At 39.2% G+C, this 18,057-nt stretch overlaps 2 protein-coding genes across 9 annotated transcripts; one reads left to right on the top strand and one right to left on the bottom strand.

Annotated features, from left to right (window-relative positions):
* Nucleotides 1–2: 2 nt before the first annotated feature.
* On the bottom strand, nucleotides 3–6,287 carry hirip3 (HIRA interacting protein 3). The gene is made up of 8 exons (XM_003454003.5): nucleotides 6,133–6,287; nucleotides 5,469–5,589; nucleotides 4,407–4,554; nucleotides 3,443–3,814; nucleotides 2,595–2,755; nucleotides 2,093–2,240; nucleotides 814–912; nucleotides 3–422 (listed from the first exon to the last, which is right to left on the bottom strand). Exons 1-8 carry the CDS (start codon nucleotides 6,207–6,209, stop codon nucleotides 235–237), a joined length of 1,314 nt encoding a protein of 437 aa, XP_003454051.1. The 5' UTR covers nucleotides 6,210–6,287; the 3' UTR covers nucleotides 3–234.
* Nucleotide 6,288: 1 nt separating this feature from the next.
* LOC112846788 (contactin-associated protein-like 3B) lies at nucleotides 6,289–17,240 on the top strand. 8 transcript variants are annotated; one of them, XR_003219950.1, is made up of 6 exons: nucleotides 6,297–6,439; nucleotides 7,813–7,920; nucleotides 8,393–8,459; nucleotides 9,096–9,171; nucleotides 9,365–9,484; nucleotides 17,149–17,198. XR_003219950.1 is itself a non-coding variant. In XM_025906906.1 (4 exons), exons 1-4 carry the CDS (start codon nucleotides 6,388–6,390, stop codon nucleotides 17,223–17,225), a joined length of 357 nt encoding a protein of 118 aa, XP_025762691.1. In that variant the 5' UTR covers nucleotides 6,297–6,387; the 3' UTR covers nucleotides 17,226–17,240. The 8 variants fall into 8 exon arrangements, 1 of the variants encoding a protein (XP_025762691.1); XR_003219948.1 differs by having other exon boundaries at nucleotides 8,393–8,452; XR_003219951.1 differs by lacking the exon at nucleotides 17,149–17,198 and adding an exon at nucleotides 12,228–12,362 and having other exon boundaries at nucleotides 8,393–8,452; nucleotides 9,365–11,723.
* Nucleotides 17,241–18,057: the final 817 nt, after the last annotated feature.

The raw sequence follows: 18,057 nt of genomic DNA on the forward strand, positions 1-18,057 counted from the left end.
CATTTTGATCATAGTATTTTTATTTGAAATAAGATAACAAAGATATACATTTTTAAAAATTAACAAATGCCATTCACAATATTTTAACACTCAAACACCATTAAGATCCTTTTTGATCACTGTTATCGCCATATTTTTTTTTTTTTTAAAAAAAGCCATTTTAATTTTGTTATGCTTAGTATCAAAACATAAAAAAAAACAAATCGAACACTTCCTGGGGGAAAACCAGACTCATCAGTCACTGTCTGCGTCATCACTGATGATCCCCTGCAGGTTGGCCCATTCTGACATTTTCCTGCGCCCTCTGTGGGTGTTGTTTTCCTGATCACTGTCTGAGTCTGAGTTTAGAGTGCGCTGATATTCAGAGGACGGACAGTCCTGTTGTTTCTGACTTGCTGAGGCTCCTCTGCGTGTAGGTCGACCTTGGAAGAAACCACATTAAAGGTTCTGAATGATTTCACAAGATGACTGACGCTACTGTCTACACCACTTCAGTATTATCACCACAACATGAGCATTGTGCATTTCTCCATATAAGCAGGTAATAAACCACACCTACAAGTCCTAGAAGAATTCCCATCTAAAAACAAGGCAACATGTAAAATTATTCAAGATATTTTTGCAGTTGTTTGCATATCTGCTCAAAAAATATATTTAAATTGTTATTAAAATCATGATTAAATCAGATTAGCAATAAGAACAAACAACAATGTCAATTTGTTTTGTGTTAGTTTCACTCTTTGAAACATGGTGTCTGCAGCGCTGTATTTGAAACAGCTCTGAAGGAGTCATAGTATGACGAGAGCTGGTTACCTTGTGTGGTAATGATGTTGTTGACATCAAGAGCAGCCAGGTCTTGAGCTTGCTCTCTCTTCATTCTGACCTTTTTACATTTCTGAATAGTTGGCTGACCTGTGTGGAAAGACAATAAGCTAGTTACTTTAAGTCATCAAACTGCGTAATAAAAAAAATAAAAAATGCAAACTGTTAACAATTAATTTTCATGCTGGGTTCAATATGGAAACAACTTGGCTACCATGTGATGACCCTGCCTTTGAGGGAAACAGCCAATGTTGTGGCATTTCCTTAAAGCCTCAAAGCCTACTTAAATGTAACCACATGGACTACAAACTGAAAACGGATAGTTTCCATTTGCAGAATCCATGTGAAAACAGGAGGTGTGCTAAAAATTTTCTAGAGTTAAGAGTATAAAAAAAACAAAACAAAGTTCTGTTAAGATGATTTGCCCATGTGGTTAAATTCAAAAATGAGGTTTAGTTTTTTTCAGTTTATGGACCAAACCTGGGAGCTTTTTATACGTTCATAGAGACAGGGTGTTAACTTTTAGTTTTTTGTTTTGGGGCTCCTCTATCAAGCTCAAACAAACCCCTGGCAGTGTTTGGTCAGTAGCTAGCTTTAAGCATCTATGTGTGCTGTGATTGACGTACACTCACTGGCAACTTTATTAGATAAAACTGCTTGCTGACAAATCATATAATCAGCAAATACACTCAATGCATTTAGGCATGTAGACATGGTCAGGAAGACCTGCTGAAGTTCAAACTGAGCATCAGAATAGGGAAGAAACATGATTTAAATGACTGGTTGCTGGTGTCAGGCTGGCTGGTCTAAGTATTTCAGAAGCTGCTGATCTACTGGGATTTTCCTACACAACCATCCGTAAGGTTTCCAGAGAATTATCCGTAACAGAGAAAATATCAAGACAGGAAATTCTTTGGGCGAAGAGGACTTATTGATATCAGAGGCGAGAGGAGAACGGCCCGATTGTTTCAAGTTGACAGGAAAGCAATGGTAACTAGAATATCCACTTGTTACAAACACCACAGCCTACCCTTTATGACCACAGTGTACCCATCTTCTGAAGACTGCTTACAGCAAGACAATGCACCACGTTACAAAGCTCAAATCATCTCAAACTGAGCATGATTAACTTTAGGATATATCTGAGTAGAAGCTAATAATCCTGGTTTCACTCTTCAGGGTTGGGTAATTGCTAAAGAATTAAAATCTGCAAATAAGGCCAGAATGTATTTCTTCATTTTTATTTGACAAAAAAAGGGTTCCTACTCACCACGTACACCAAGCTCTTCAAGCTCCTTCTTCAGAACAGCCACTTGGGAGCGGATGGAGCGACAGTCCTCCAGCAGTTTCTTGTAATTTCTCCTCACGCCGCAGAGGGCAATGTAACGTTTGAGCCTTGCCACTGATTTGTCATCAGACTGCAGGATGAAGCCGAGGACAAACAAGATGTGAAAAGAAAGAGACATTTTTAAAGATCTTCATTACAGCTTCACATTATATAGTTTTCAGGGTTCTCTCTCATTTAGTCTAGTTTTGCCGATTTGATTGAAAGCAGCCAAATAAACACAATATAAAACTTTACTGAGTATAGTGCTTAAATAAAGGATCAGATACATCCAGAAACAAAATAATTCAGGTTCTCCTTTGTAAGAAATGAAAGAATGCTTCTGTTGTGTGCACCACCAAGTACAACACAGACTAAATGTGTGTTAAAGGCGTACCAATATTTAAATGAATTTCGACTTTGTTAGTTAGTTTCGTCTGACTCTCACCTTTGGTTTTCTGGTGATCTCATCTTTCTTCACACTCTTCTTCATCTTCTTTTTATCTTTTGTTTTATCAGTCGTATTTTCTTTTTCATCGTCCAAAGAAGGTAGTGATGAATCTGAGTCTGAGTCACTGGTTTTCTTTTCCACTTTTTCTTTTGTATCTTCTGTAACACATCAGTAAACCATAATGTAAGTGGACTTCATTCCTCCCGCTGCCTCAGCAGAGCAGCAAACATTATCAAGGACAGCTCCCACCCTGGTTTCAACATGTTCAGCCTGCTTCCCTCAGGGAAGTGCTACAGGTGCATCAGCACAAAAACCCACAGACTCAAAAACCGGCTTGTATATTTGTACATTTTTTTTATATATCTATATCTCTCTCTTTTTCCCTATGTTAATACTGCCCATATGTATATAGCGCTGCAGAACTGTACCCCCCCAGCATGTTTGCACTGAGTAGGAGATGCTCTGTATGTCATTGTACAACTGTATAGTGACAATAAAGGCATTCTGTTCTATTCTACTACTTGTATAATGCTTTTCTACTCTATTTGAGCACTCAAAGTGCTTTCTTACCACAAACCTCACTCACCCAATCATAAACAGTCGCTTTTTTCCTGTCCCTAAGTGCTTTTAATCTAATGTTTACACACTCACACTCCAATAGATACACTTGGGACCACTCGGGGTTCATTATCTTGCACTGAACCCCACAATACCTCAACATGCAGACTGTACAAGCTGGGGATTAAACCACCATTTTTCCAATTAACAGACGATCCCAACTCAGCCACCCCGCATATCAAGCAATATAAAATATTGTGCCAACAAACGTAATAAATAATGATCACCTTTTTCACTGTCAGAAGACTCATCACTCTTAATTTTCTCACTCGTTTCTGACTTGCAGTCTCCATCTGATTCGTTTTCTGCATCACTCTGTGGTGTTTTCCTTCCTTCATCTTTACTGCTGGTTCTCGTCTCACCTTTCTTTCTCACCATTTTCTTTGGACTTTCACTGCAGTTGCTTTCCTTCTCTTTTCTTTCAGACTCACTGAGTTCCTCATCAGAAGACTCGTCACTGTCAAGTTGACAATTTTCATTTCTCTTTCGCTGTGATTGTTTCACCTCTTGCTCTTCACCATCAGCTTGAGATTTGGCATTTTCTTCATTGTCGCCGCTTTCTTCACTTTCTGTTTTGTTGTCCTCTTGATCCTCAGATTCTGTCATTATCAACCCACAAAAAGACAACATTGTATAATTTACAAAGAAAATTTATTTGAATTACAATCTTAAAATGGTCAAATACACTTGCCTTTACTTCTAATAGTAAGTACAAATACTGCATAACCATACAAATCACTTAAGGCTCTTAATTCATTTTGGCCCAGTTTTGGCCTCCTGCTGGGTTACAAGTTGGCTAACATACAATACTTTTTGACCAAAAAGAAAGTTGATGCTGAAGGTAGACAATTTCTAATTAGATAGGAGAGTCAGTAGCCTAGATCTTTACTGAACACAAGCAGAGGTCTGTGTACCCATTTATCAAAGGATAATTTCTATTTTCATGTTACATCATTTGTGCCATCTTTTTGAAATAAATTGTAAAACAGGCTATTACAAGTTGGCTGCAGGGTATCCTTTCTGCAGGTCTGTAATCAGAATACACTCGCAAGGTTTGGGTGCTTTAGTTGGACCAAACTGCATGTTAAAAAGCTTCATTTGCTAAAGGATGTGCACAAACTGTATATGTCTATAGGCTTTCATTTCCCAGTGTTGTCCTTAGTTAAAATGAATTAGATACTGCTGACCTACCTGATGATGAGCTTGAATGATTATTTCGTGATTTCTTTGCCCTGGATTCATCTTCACTCTCACTCATGACCTCATCGTTTCCGTTTTCTCTCTTCCTTTTGTTCTGGGTCTTCTTAGTCTCTGAGTCACTTTCACTTTTATCATTATCCTATGAGGAAAATCAACAATTATAAAGATGATAACTATGGAACTAAAATGTAAATGTAAAAGACTGACAGACGATTATTTTATGTATTATGTATACACAAATTCTGATCCGCCACAAAATTAAAACCACCTGCAAAACAACAGATAGATCCCTCTCATACTACCAAGTATGAGACAGGACATCTGTTACACAGGGCTATTCTGTTGTGTCTTGCACAGGGATGCTGGGATTGCTTTTGGTCCTATAGAGACAGGACATCTGTGCACTTTATGTTCAACTTTATTGTTGTGCCTGAAATGAACAAATTAAAAAAAAAAAAAAAGATTGCAGAGGTGAGGCTCTCTGTATGGGCTTGTTCCGGTGAATATGGGTGCTTCCCATATGCAGGTAAGTAAATCCCAAAACCTTGATTCTTTGATTCTCTTCACCTGGACGTAGCAGACATCCAGATGAACAGAATCAACCTTTTGGGATTTACTTACTTGGATGATTGAGCATGCATCAATGTGAACATGAAACAAGTCTGATTCTTCTGCCGAAGTGTGGGCAGGATCTTTTATATTTGCACACACATGATTTCATTTTGAATTTCACTGAACCCGTGTTCTTTGAATGTGGCACAGCTCGAAAATTAAGCAAATGCTTGATCATCTCTGCTTGATGGAATCGGGATATGAGGAGTTTGGAGGTAGCCAAGTTTGAGGGATTGTACTCATAGAGAAGAGCTCTGCAGTTGGAGAGAGCTGTATCCATTGGGAGATGGAGTAATGGTTACATGAATGATAAATGTCAAAGTAAAAGCCACAAGAGGACCTAAGGTTTCTCAAGCAGAAGTTTGCACTGTCTGTGAACGCCTTAATGATGTGGCTGATCAATGCATATCATTATCTATATGGAAAAGCAACAACAGGTACCTGCATTTTCATCAGTTCCTCTTGCACCACCTGTTTCATGAAAGTTTTTACTTCTGGACTTAATGAGTCACATTTCTTGTGTGCCTGATATCTCTTTTTTAAAATTCCCAAGGTCAGCGTGCTGGAATAAAACAGCAGAAAGATGACATCTGTGAGTGACAGGGAGGCTGTCATTTACAGTAACTGCCACATTTGAGGTTTAGGCTTTTGAACACACTGAAAAATACATCTAAAAACTGTAATATCCTTCATAACAGCCTGGAACTAATCGATACCTGCGAGAGGAGCTACTTGCACTTTTTGCAAAACCATAATATTTAGGTTTTAAAAACCAAAAATTTCACTGAAAGCTCGATACGCTAGAATCAGAAAACGCCTCGCTGGTAATGAAATGAATGATAAACACAGACCTCGTTAACATAATACTTTCAAAATATGTCCCATCTTCTCAGTAGTAAATGGCACATTTAGGGTTGAGTCTTACTTTTAGAACGGACAACATGCTGCTGGTTTGAGTATTCAAACGACTCAGCTACGTTAACCGAACCGCATTGATTTCAATTTAAGTAACTGAATGCTACATAAAAAAGTTATACACACACGTGACGACAGACCCATGTCGTTTATTGTTAGCACAAACACGTCTTTAATGCTTCAACTGTACCTTAGGTCTGCCTCGTCGTCACGGAGTTGACCACACACAAACCTGCGGATACCTGCTGCCTCCTTCTCCGACACCATCCTGACACACACTAGCAGATTATTTTTGGCGGCGACTCTTGGACCTCCGCGCGTAACGGGAAGTGACGTCAGATACACCACGCCCCTTTAGTGTAGTAAACAATGACTGTTTTCTACAGTCATTGATGTTCGGAGAGTGTGTGGTTTGTTTGTTTATTTGTTTTAAATTTAATCAGAGATGAATAGCATAGCACGCCTCTCACAGTGGTACAGCCGCACCGCGATCTCAGGTAAGAATGTATTTATCCGTAATTTGAATCACGTATAATAACATTTAGATATTTAATAAATCAAATTAAACAAAAATAATACATGCATCTTCCCGTGACACACTAGAGCCGTCAGAAGCATCTTTTGGGCATCTGACGGCTCTCTTTTGTTTCTCATCCGTAAACTCTCTCCATACTCTTTCACGTGATTCTTGCGTAGGTGGTGGAAGAGGTTTGTCGTGTTTGAGTCTAAAGTGGGGACCGGTTTCCTGCATAATTTTCATAGTACAGTTTTCTGGCCCGTGTCAGACTTATATGGGGTAATTTGTTAGATGCATATTCTGAAATCGAATGTTTTTTGTCGTCATTTCAGTTTATTTTGAAAGACCTAAACAGGATCTTCAGCTTTATTGTGAAAGGTTTATGTGGAAAGTAAACAAGCAAACAGCGGAGCCACACGCTGGGTTTTCTGTCGTTGTTGCCAACGACAAGGCGTAAACAGCCGCTTGTCTCTCCGTAGTGTGGTTATTTTAAATAGAAGCAATGCACCTGAGCAACTCTCAGTAAAATCACACTGCAGCTTTGTCTGAACTGTCAGAAATGCCAGGGATCAAAAATTGTGACATGAAATTTCTGTATTGAGCCCAAAACACTGGAAACGAGCTGATCTGTCAGTCTGTCTATCTGGGCTCGCATCCAAATTTACTGATCAAGATACGAAATCCTGACCAGCTCCAGAAAGATATTTTTGTATTTGAAACTGATTTTGTAGTCCATCTTATGAACAGATATTAATATTCTTAATGCGCAGCAAGTCCTTTTAGGTTCTTTGTGATATCTTTCCTTGACCTCTTCCATCTAGGTGAAGGAAAAAAGATTAGGAATAGGAATCAGGAAGTAATTATATGGACTATTTGACCACACCCCTTGTGTCGCCTGCTAGTCTTCCTCATCCATCTGTTCACTTATTTTGGGTTGTTGTTTGGCTGCCCATTAGATTTTGTTTTACAATAAATGGGGTCGTTACTCAAAATAGGTAATGCATTACACATTAGTTCTTACTTTTCTTAATAGATTTATGAAATTCTTTGCTGTGTGTGGTCTTTAGTTTGTCTTTATTGTCTTTGTGACTGAGCAAACAAGTTTTAATAAGACCCCAGAATTGATGCATGCTCTCCTCCCCCTTTCTCCACCAAACTGGGCATCAGGGCTACTTGCACTGTTCTCTCATGACTATGGGGTATTTTAAAGCAATTGCCTCACTGAATAACTGATGCATTAAGCTGAAGACCAATAGAATGATGTGTGTCATAAAGCAGTTCATTAAGCACTTCCCCTGCAACAATGTTACATGGATATGGAGATGTGTGCTTTCTTTCCTGTCTCTCTCTCAGATGTTCCCCCAGTCATTGTGAACATGGAGGCAGCTGCAGTCAGTCATGGAACACCTTCCGCTGTAACTGCTCTGGGACCGGGTACAGCAGAGCCACCTGTCACAGCTTGTAAGGCCATGATGCTTTTTTTGAGTGGTGTCATTCAAAGGTCACAGATCTGTATTTCAACTCATGTTTGTCAGTTTCTGTTAATTAGACAGCCTGCTGCTTTAACTTCATTTCCCTTCAGACGTTTTTGTGGTAGAAGGTCAAGCAGAGATCCAACTTCTTTCCAGGAGTCATGATTGTAAGCACTCATGGGATAACTCTTAGCGCAAAGACAGAGTGATTTAGAGGTCACACAAGAAATAATGAAAGAAATCGCACGCAACTCTACTGGAAAATACATCCTTTATAAGCACTTCAATTTAAGCCATGAAGCAGTTTCTTAGACGGACATGTAACATGTGCTTCTTTTGAGCAAATTAATGAATTTCCTTTGTAAAAGCTTTGCTTTTTTTCTTCTTCTTCTTTTAAGGGCTTTGTAAAGTGCTCTTTTTCAATCACCTAACAAAACTGAAAATCACTGGATATTTTACAGGACTTCAAGCATGGCTATGCAGTCTTTGTTCAGCAGTGGCAACAGCAGCCTCTGTAAACCGTAAGTGGTAATTACAAGATTTTAATGCATTAAATTAAATGATAAAGGGACTGGTGCTTGTATAGAGCTTTATGTAGCACTCCTTTAACTGGGCACTCAAATTGCTCTTTACACCCATTCACTAGATTCACCCATTCACACTGTGCTTTATTCCATGCTTTTAAGTGGTTTCAAGCAAGCACAAGAACACAAGATATCCAAATCTATTCATCTGCTGCTGAATATTTTTGTTAATCAGTGTGCACCAACCTGTGGACATTTGTGTTTGGAGAATATATCTTCAGCTTTTATTGAGGTTTCCATTTTTTTTTCATTAATTTGACCACTATAAACAGAGTAAATTACAATTATAATTCATATTAATATAATAATTACAATTATTATGCAAGAATTGATTTTTGTTGTTGTTGTTTTGCACTAATATAAGAGTTAAAAAAAGATCAGGAAAATTAACCAGATATATGGCATAAACTTTATACAATAAACCTTGAAGATATATAGATACACTCACAGCCATTAGGTGCACCTTTCTTGTACCTGGTTGGACTTGAAAAAATGTTCTCTATTCTGATGATTGTCAGTCTTCTGTTGCCCAGCCTTAGTGAGCTGTGAATTGTAGCCTCAGGTTTCTTTTCTTCCTCAGTGGCAGCCAGTGTGGTCTTCTGCTGCTGTATCCCATCAAGATGTGACATGCACCTCTGCATGCCGTAGCTCCACTGGTAACTTCCTATCAGCTCAAAGCAGCCTGACCTTTCTTGTCTGACCTCTGGAAGTTACTTAAGTTACTTGCAATATGTTGAACAAGACCAGACTAAATGAGCAACCGCTGTGGAGTTGCATAGACAGAAAAACAAATTTAAATGGCTGCAGTGATGGTGATGAGGATGTCTTTCTCTCTCTCTCTCTCCTCAGCAATATACGAGCAGTCCTGCAAGGCTTACAAACACAAAGGCAACGTTTCGGGTTATTATTACATTGATGTGGACAGCAGCGGACCCATCAAGCCACAGCTGTTATACTGCAACATGACAGGTAGCTGAGCTGATCCACACACATCAAAAGACACACGCGTCAACATGCCGGGTGCACAATCTCTTCCTCTCTCTCTTTCATCCTGCCTTATTCTCAGTCTTTCAGTTTTAACTGAAACTGAAGCACCCCATTAAAACTCTTGGACAAACCTTTTCTGGTGAAAAGACTCTGTGCCAAGACTGTGAGCAGCTTGGTTGATGTGTTGCTGCTGCTGTGCTGTTACTGCACCTGTGTAACATTTTTATCTTTGCTGTAGTTTTAAACAGGAAGTTTATGTTTCATCGCATGTCTAAATAAAGGACACGTCTGCTGAAATTCTGCACTTTTCTGACTTGCAATAAAAAAGATGATCAACGCCAATAATTAACCACCACCATGGTTAATTATTGGCGTTGATCGACTTGGTAGGAATGATGGGACTGACCTACAAACAGGTCAGTGTTTTGGAAGGTTACTAGAACATAACAAATTAAATTCATGTTCAGTTTTGGGTCCATTGTACTCACTGAATTTTGTCCGATTTCTTCCATATTTAGATAAAGGATTGTTTTCAAAAGAGACGGCAGGTTTTGGAGGAGTTCACATCCATAGCATGTGATTAGGGGCGTCCCACGTCTAAGTATCTCCTATTATTAAACAGAATTGATCTGATCTGGGAAGCTGATTGTATTTGATGAAATGTAGTGCCTATAATTTAAAACTCTGTATTGTGGTTTTACTTACAGTCCACCTTTTTGTGATGAAGTTTCAGGCAGAGGGACAGCCCCAGCTCACTAAAACTAGCATGTGGAGACAAACTTTATGAAAATGTACAATCAGACCCTCTATTTGCATAAATCACATTTGACATTCCCCAACTCCCCCCAGATGTTTGGCTGGTCCATGCCACCAAACAGCAGCCATCATGAATTCAACTCTAGTCTTCAGCGCTGCTTTCAATGTAAACAACCCCAGATTTCACAGTGCAACTTTTGACAGAAAGTGGAGAGCCTTGCTAACTCCTAATGCTCCTTTAATCACAGATATTGTCAATGCTGCCATCTATTGACCAATAATGGATCTGACAGCAATATTGTGTTTTAGCCAAGACACCATAAAGATGGCTGTATCTACTATTACATCCCCCATTTCTGAAGTATCATTCTGAAGCCTGAAAATGAGGATTTCTGCCATTTTGGTTTTAAAAACAAAGATGTCAGAAATATGAGCATGGGTGGGTCTGACTGTCAAACCACATGTTCGTGGCTTTCAGGTAGATTTAAATCATCTGCGTTTTTACAGCATGAAAGCTGCATGCATGTTTTATACCGTCCCATTTTTTTCTGTAAATGTTAGAATGAAAAAGTCCCCTTTTTTAAATATATATGTGTATTGTAAATGTTTCACAGTCTGTGCAATCAATGATTTTTCTGCCTCCATGTTTTCTTCTGCTTTCATTGAGTCTCTAACACAATAATCTGCAATATTTGATAGTATGTTAAAAAGTACATGCATTTTTCAGAAGTCGTGAAATCTTCTTTAGCCTCTCATCACAGGTGGGTGTGTGCTTACTCCTGCAGACATCAGCCAGAGATTGTAAATTCTAGCTAGTATCAATAATTGGCTGAAGGCATATCAGGATTCTGTGCATTTTTAACACTAAATTCTAATTTTCTTCTCCTCTGTAAGAATAGGTGAACTAATATTCTAATCTACAATATTTGATCATGTTGATGAAAATCAGATTTGCTCTCTCTTAGTAAAGGAAAAACATGGGGTGAATTTTAGGCCTAATCTTAAAACCTGTGGATTTTAGAAATATTAGAATTTATTCAGATCTGGAGATACTGTAAATTAGATTCTATTAAGAACTCATGCTTGGAAATGAGAACATATCACACATTTTGTGTCACAGATTATTAGGCAGAGGACTCACTCGCAGGACTCTGAAGTTTAGAGAGAAGGTGAAGGTTTATTTACGATGTGGCACCAAGTGAGAATATATACATATGTACAGTGAGACAGATAACACAGGGCTCCAGGGAGTGGAGGGGGGTCCGAAGGGAAGGTCCAAGGCGGGGGTACACACGTTCCTCTTCAACTTAATCCACAACTCACTCTGAATGTCCACTCCAAAATACTCATGCTCACTCACACACATCCACAGAAATCCAGATGGCAGGGAATCTAGAAGGCCTGTACACAGAGAAAAACAATGTTAGGAGGAAACTCTAGGGGATCACAAGGAATACTTTGAAAGGTGTTGTGGAAATTTCAATTACCAAAGCCTGCAGACGGGATGAGTTGTAACAACACCTTTATTTCAGCTATCTCATGCATGAGGAGGGACGTCAGTCAGGGGGCACTGAAAGTCGTCTCTGACAATGAACAATTCAAGTTCCTTTTATACACAGTCGCAGAACAAAAGGCTCTTACAGTTGCAGTTCACACCTTGGCTCTAAACAGAAAGACCCTCTATCACTTGTGTGAATCTCCCCCACTCTGGGGTCAAGTCTTCCTGTGTGAGCTTCCGTCTCCTGGCTGTCGCCTCCTTGGAGACATTCACCAGTTTCTCACCATCTGTTTTCCCGGCGTGAATGAGGTGTGAACCAGACGTACTAAACTAAGTAACATGAAAGCATTTCATCAAGACAATACATTAAAGAGAAATCCCACAACCCATACTAAACTAAGTGACATGAAAGCATTTCACCAAGACAATACATTAAAAGACAATACACTAAAGAGAAATCCCACAACAAAGGCTAGGCTACACTGACGCTAGGCAGTGTGACAATCAGCGAGGAAGCAGCCTCTCTTGCCATCTTAAGTAGTCTGCCAGGATCAGTGTGAATGAGCCACAGGTGTGTGTTCAGGGCGGGTTCAGAGGCGGGGAATCAAGGTCCAGTTCCGCCCTGGTGGGAGAGGCGAAAACACACACCACGACCTCTCCAGATCTTGAGAACCATGACATTTTCTATATAATATTAAGAGAAACTTTAAGAAAATAAAATAACTTTGTAATTGGTACCTATCACACTGAAGTGATGTAAATGTGTTTTGGTTTTTTCTAGTGCTGTCAGCGTTAATCTCGTTAAAATGACGTTAACACCATAACTGCATCAGCAAATCTCCGTTAGCGAGTTAATGCGGATCGCCCCCGTGCGAGGGCTGCACGGCGTCAACGTGTTAGCGCTGTGCAGCCCCATGCACGGGGCGATCCGCGTCGTCGTCATAGTATGAAATGGTTCATCTAAAGGACCTGACCTTTTCAAATAGCCCTCAATGGTAATCCTAGAAAAACCTCAAAGAATAACCTTACCTTCATCCTTTGAAGCCTTTCGTGAGAAAATAGTTCTGCAGCCCAAAACATTCAGTCCTGACTCATCATGATACAAGCAGATTTCTTCGGAGTTAGACAGCACAGTAGTTGAACATACCATTTTGCTGTAACATTTAGATGATAAACTCAAAGTATTTAAGCAGGCATGAATGACTTCCTGCCTGTCGTAGTTTCAGATATAGTGTTAGATTGGGTGGGCCACCTCTGGTGTATTATCATCACCTAATAGCTGAATGTACAATATCAATCCACGTTCACTCAGTTAATAATTTATTCATTAATCTCCACCTAAACGAGGTGCTACGTTTGTAGCATGGGCATGGTTTCGTTTTGAAAAGTCTGACATGAACCTTTTGTTTAATTTGAATTATGAAATATCTAAATGTTATTTTTACTTGATTCTAATCTGCTGCTGAGTCTCTTACACTGATGGGAATGCAAATAACAGAAAACATTTATGTTCCTCACATTGTTCAGTTGGGAAGCAGACATTGAATGCTTTCCACATATTGGCAGAAGTGTTGCTAATAATATAATCTAGTTTATCTTTGATGTTGTATTCGTCACATATAGCTTCAAATTTCTCACAGATTCTGTAAACAGTGTGTAATCTTTTGAAGTGGTCAAAGGCCAGCAGTTTGAATTTCAGCTGTATCCTCTCTGTCTCTTTAATTTTAAAACTAGCCAATTTAAAGTCTACAATTTGTTTTCTAGAAGCTTTTTCATACGATTTATCTTGGGGGTGCCTTATATGCATCCACAGGTGTGCCACCAATTTACTCAAATGGACTCTACTAACCTAGCAGAAGCTTCTTAAGCTCAGAATGGAATCGTCTGGAGTTTTCTTATTAATTAAAGACAGAATAAACTTAGTGTATATGTACTATATGATGAAAGTGATCAAAAATAGACAGTGCTTTCTCTCTTTATTGTGACATTTAACTAATTCAAAAGATACCAACAGCCTTCCATTTCGGTTTCTGGACACTTGTGCCGGGCAGTACAGCATGAATTGTCCACAGCAGAAAGCCATCACAAATGCATTATTAAGTGACTTGATTATTGGTTGCAACCTGCTCCTGTCTGTTGTGGAAAACAAGAGCAAATACAGCCCAGTATGTCTCAGAACAGTTACATCAAAAACAGAGAACCTGTTAAAAACTCAGTTGAGTGAGGCTGATCGTGTTTCAGTCACTGTGGACATTTGGTTGGACCAAAAGATGAGGGGTTTCCTTGGTATCACTGTGCACTGGATACAGAAAGAGACAGAGAGAATACAATAATTTTAATAATAATAATTTTATAGCCTATACGTTATCTTTAAAGTTCCAACCTTTCTAATGCCATTACAGTATAACTTTATGTTGTGGTCACATGACGGTACAGCATTGTCTCTGCATTTTCTACCCACAGTTTGAACTAAATAACAAATAACACGTGTATTTATTCAACTTACAGACAATGAAAACAAACAGAAATCAGAGTGTAAAATTTGAAGGCTTTTATTGATGTTAACTTTTTTTTAAAGTTATTAAAAAGGAAACCCAAACAGACAAACCCCTCTGAGCAAGCACTAGGCGACAGTGGGGAAGAAAAACTCCCTTTTAAGAGGGAGAAACTTCCGGCAGAACCAGGCTCAGTGAGGGGACAGCCATCTGCCGCGACTGGTGAATGGGTTCCCAAAAGTCCATCAATTAAAAAGAGCCATTATAATTTTAAAACTAGCCAATTTAAAGTCTACAATTTGTTTTCTGGAAACATTTTCAGTCGATATCATGATGTTTCTTCTACATTACATCAACCTTGTTTTGTTTCCTGGTGCAACAAAACAGTCGGCCTATAAATGAGAAAAAACGACGTATGCAACCTGGTTTCTTCGATAGTTTGGCTGCCTCCTCTATGAAAATGTCAACAATTTTATCGTCGAATCTTGGGATATCTGATTCCATGATTTCCAGAATTAATTCTGGATCTTTCCACCTTTTACACAGGGCTTTGAAAATGACCTTGTGGAAGTTTTTTAACTTCTTTAAGGGGATTTTATCAATGTCACCCCTTATTTCAGCCCAAATTTTGTTGGTAAGCCTGTTGTAGATGGCAAAAATCCTTTCCGGACTGATGACTATGCCTGATTTTTTTACAAACTTTTCAACCAGCTGTTCCAAACAGATTTCCAGTGAAAATCTGTATTTTTCCTCATCCTCGGAGTGTTCACAGGCGCTTTGCGTGGAGTCACAGTTTTTTTCGTGTTCTTCCTCCACAGAAAGCACCTCTGAGTTTTCAGAGGTGCTTTGCGTGGAGTCACAGTCTTTTTCGTGTTCTTCCTGATCCTCTAAATTTTCACAGTCTTTTTCGTGTTCTTCCTGATTCTCTAAATTTTCACAGTCTTTTTCGTGTTCTTCCTGATCCTCTAAATTTTCACAGTCTTTTCGTGTTCTTCCTGATCCTTTAAATTTTCACAGTCTTTTTCGTGTTCTTCCTGATCCTCTAAATTTTCACAGTCTTTTTCGTGTTCTTCCTGATCCTTTAAATTTTCACAGTCTTTTTCGTGTTCTTCCTGATCCTCTAAATTTTCACAGTCTTTTTCGTGTTCTTCCTGATCCTTTAAATTTCACAGTCTTTTTCGTGTTCTTCCTGATCCTCTAAATTTTCACAGTCTTTTCGTGTTCTTCCTGATCCTCTAAATTTCACAGTCTTTTCGTGTTCTTCCTGATCCTCTAAATTTTCAGTGCTGCTTTGCGTGGAGTCACAGTCTTTATTGTCTATTGCAGTTCTGGGCTTGTCAGTTATTGTTTCGTGATTTCGTATGAAAGGGAATTGCCGGTTATTAATCAAGTCAAACTGATTATTCCTGACATCAATCATACCATTAGTGATATTGAGTGTTAAATTACCCACGTTGTGCATTGTTATGTGACTTCGAGAGTTATTGCAAAACGTTTTTTTCTGTGAAAAGAAATAAGGCGCATAGTTTAGTTCTTCCATGACAACTGTGTTGGAAGTCTGCGACCAACATTCAAATTCATGAGCTGCCTCTGTTTTCTCTGGGGCCTCTGTTTTTGTGCTAGTGTACTTTTTCTTGGAGCTTTTTCTTTCTGGATTGTCCTTAATTTTTTACTGCCCATTGTAAAAAGATTAATGTGTATTTATGTGCTGACAATTTGTTGTCCCTTTGTTAAAGCTGGCTTTCGAAAATCCATTGGTACAGGGGGTATTTATACCCTCGGTTTTAAACTGAAATCCTTTTAAGTCAGTGACGTACTTGATGTCTTTGAACTTAGCTCCGCCCACTTCGGGTAAAAACGGAAGCGTTGCTTAGCAACCGGTGCACGCGCCTCTGGCTGAATCCGTTCGGAGCAATGACTGTAAAAAACATGGACGACGCGACAGCTCCCCAAAAAGGAAGCCAAAACGTCTCTATCGCCCCTGGTGTCTGGCTGCAGTATAGGTCATAAACCCGCCTCCTCCATGTTATCGGATGGGACTGGTGTCAGACTAAAATAAATTTATTCTCCTCAGGTAATTTTTTCCAAAGATTCTTTCTTTTGTTTTCAATAGTTCTCATCATGCTGATTGATGTCCAAGGGGTCTCCTCTCCCATATGATGTTAAATTGGGGTGAAACGTCATCATAACAGCTTTGACTGGCAGCTGCAGTCACGGAGAAACTTGCGTATCTCTGTTCGGGAATAGCAGATAGAGCATAGGCTCTGAGAACGTTTACGTTACGAAAACACGACGGACTGTTTTAACCTGACAGCCTGAGGTGCTCTTCAGTAAACTGGACTACCCGACAGAAGGACCCGAGGCCCCGCTGCACTTTTTCGGTAAATTAAACGTGTTTGTAAGCTAATCCGTAACTACCGTCCTTAGCTAGGTCCTGAGACCTAGCTAGCTAAAATGAGCACTCGGCTGTCGGGGTTCGTTTAGCTAATCTGTGCAGGTGAATGAATTTACCCTGACTAAAGAAATCAAGAGAAACGCCCCGGGCTACTCAGTCACTAATTACTGTTACTGTACTTTTATGACAAGTATTATACTGTAAAAGCAACAGGCTGCACCCTGCTTCAGCTCCTGTGCAGAGCTGAATATTAAATATGTGCAAACAGCAACATGTTTTCAGTCTCTTGCCACATCTGTAAAGACAGTAACATTTTTTTTTTTTTTTAAAAAAAGCTTGTACTTCAGTAACTCCTCATTAATCAGTAACTATGGATTAAAGTACTGTAGTGTACTGTAATACTGAAAAAAATGTGAGAACAGAGAAAGATCAGCTTTATTTCAGTTTTGAGGGATACAATTTATATTTGAGTTTGATGGTTCTGTTCTCTTTGTGATTACAGGAGCTGCCCTCAGATTCAGACCTCAGCACCACCCAGTGACAGCAGACAGATCATCCAACATGTTAACTGCAAAATGAACTGATGAAAACAGTACAAAGGTTAAAGTACCACATGTGCTGTAGTGAAAGCTGCAGCTGTTTTATTGATAAAGACAAAAAGGAGTAATCACCCATGTAACTGTGTCACTATATATCAGCATTAACAGGACCACAGTTTGGTGTTTCACAAAGCTGCTGATCTCAGACCTGCACAGCTTCTGTTTTAAACACTTGATGTACTCAGCTGCATGAAGAGCATATGAGATTTTCTCTAACACAATTAAATAAAACCTGATGAAGGTCAAAGGTCGTCACTTGTATGTTGAACTACAAACTTATGATCTGGAATTCTTTCACAGTTTTTTGCAGATAGTGTGTTATTTACCATAAAATGATTCAGAGTTATTCATACCAGAGTAAACAGAGAGGATCATATATTTTTAAATATATAACTTTCTACAGGACTGAATATAATATCGTTATATAAAAGTCCGGAGCCTCTGGGGAGTATCCGAGTATTTATAACATTACACAAACCTAAGGTCTCCATCACAGTGTTCATGAACTGCTGGGTTTATCCATCTTCTGGGGCTGGCCTTCGGAGGAGTGCTGAAGATTTCCCTGTGAGGGAGCTGCTGGTGAAGATCATGAGTCCTGCTTGATCAATGCGATGAGCTTCAGTCTTCCTGGTGTTTCTTAAATGATGCCTCTTTCAGTGGGTCAACAGAACTTATCCTTATCCTTGTTTCCTATATAAGATAACTCTTTATTGTCATTGCACAGTCATACATAGTACAATAGTACAATGAAATTGGAAAACTGTCCTACATCGGCACTACATATAACACAACACGACATGATACGACACATC

The sequence above is a fragment of the Oreochromis niloticus genome, linkage group LG4, assembly GCF_001858045.2.
Source record: "Oreochromis niloticus isolate F11D_XX linkage group LG4, O_niloticus_UMD_NMBU, whole genome shotgun sequence".
NCBI classification, from domain to species: domain Eukaryota; kingdom Metazoa; phylum Chordata; class Actinopteri; order Cichliformes; family Cichlidae; genus Oreochromis; species Oreochromis niloticus.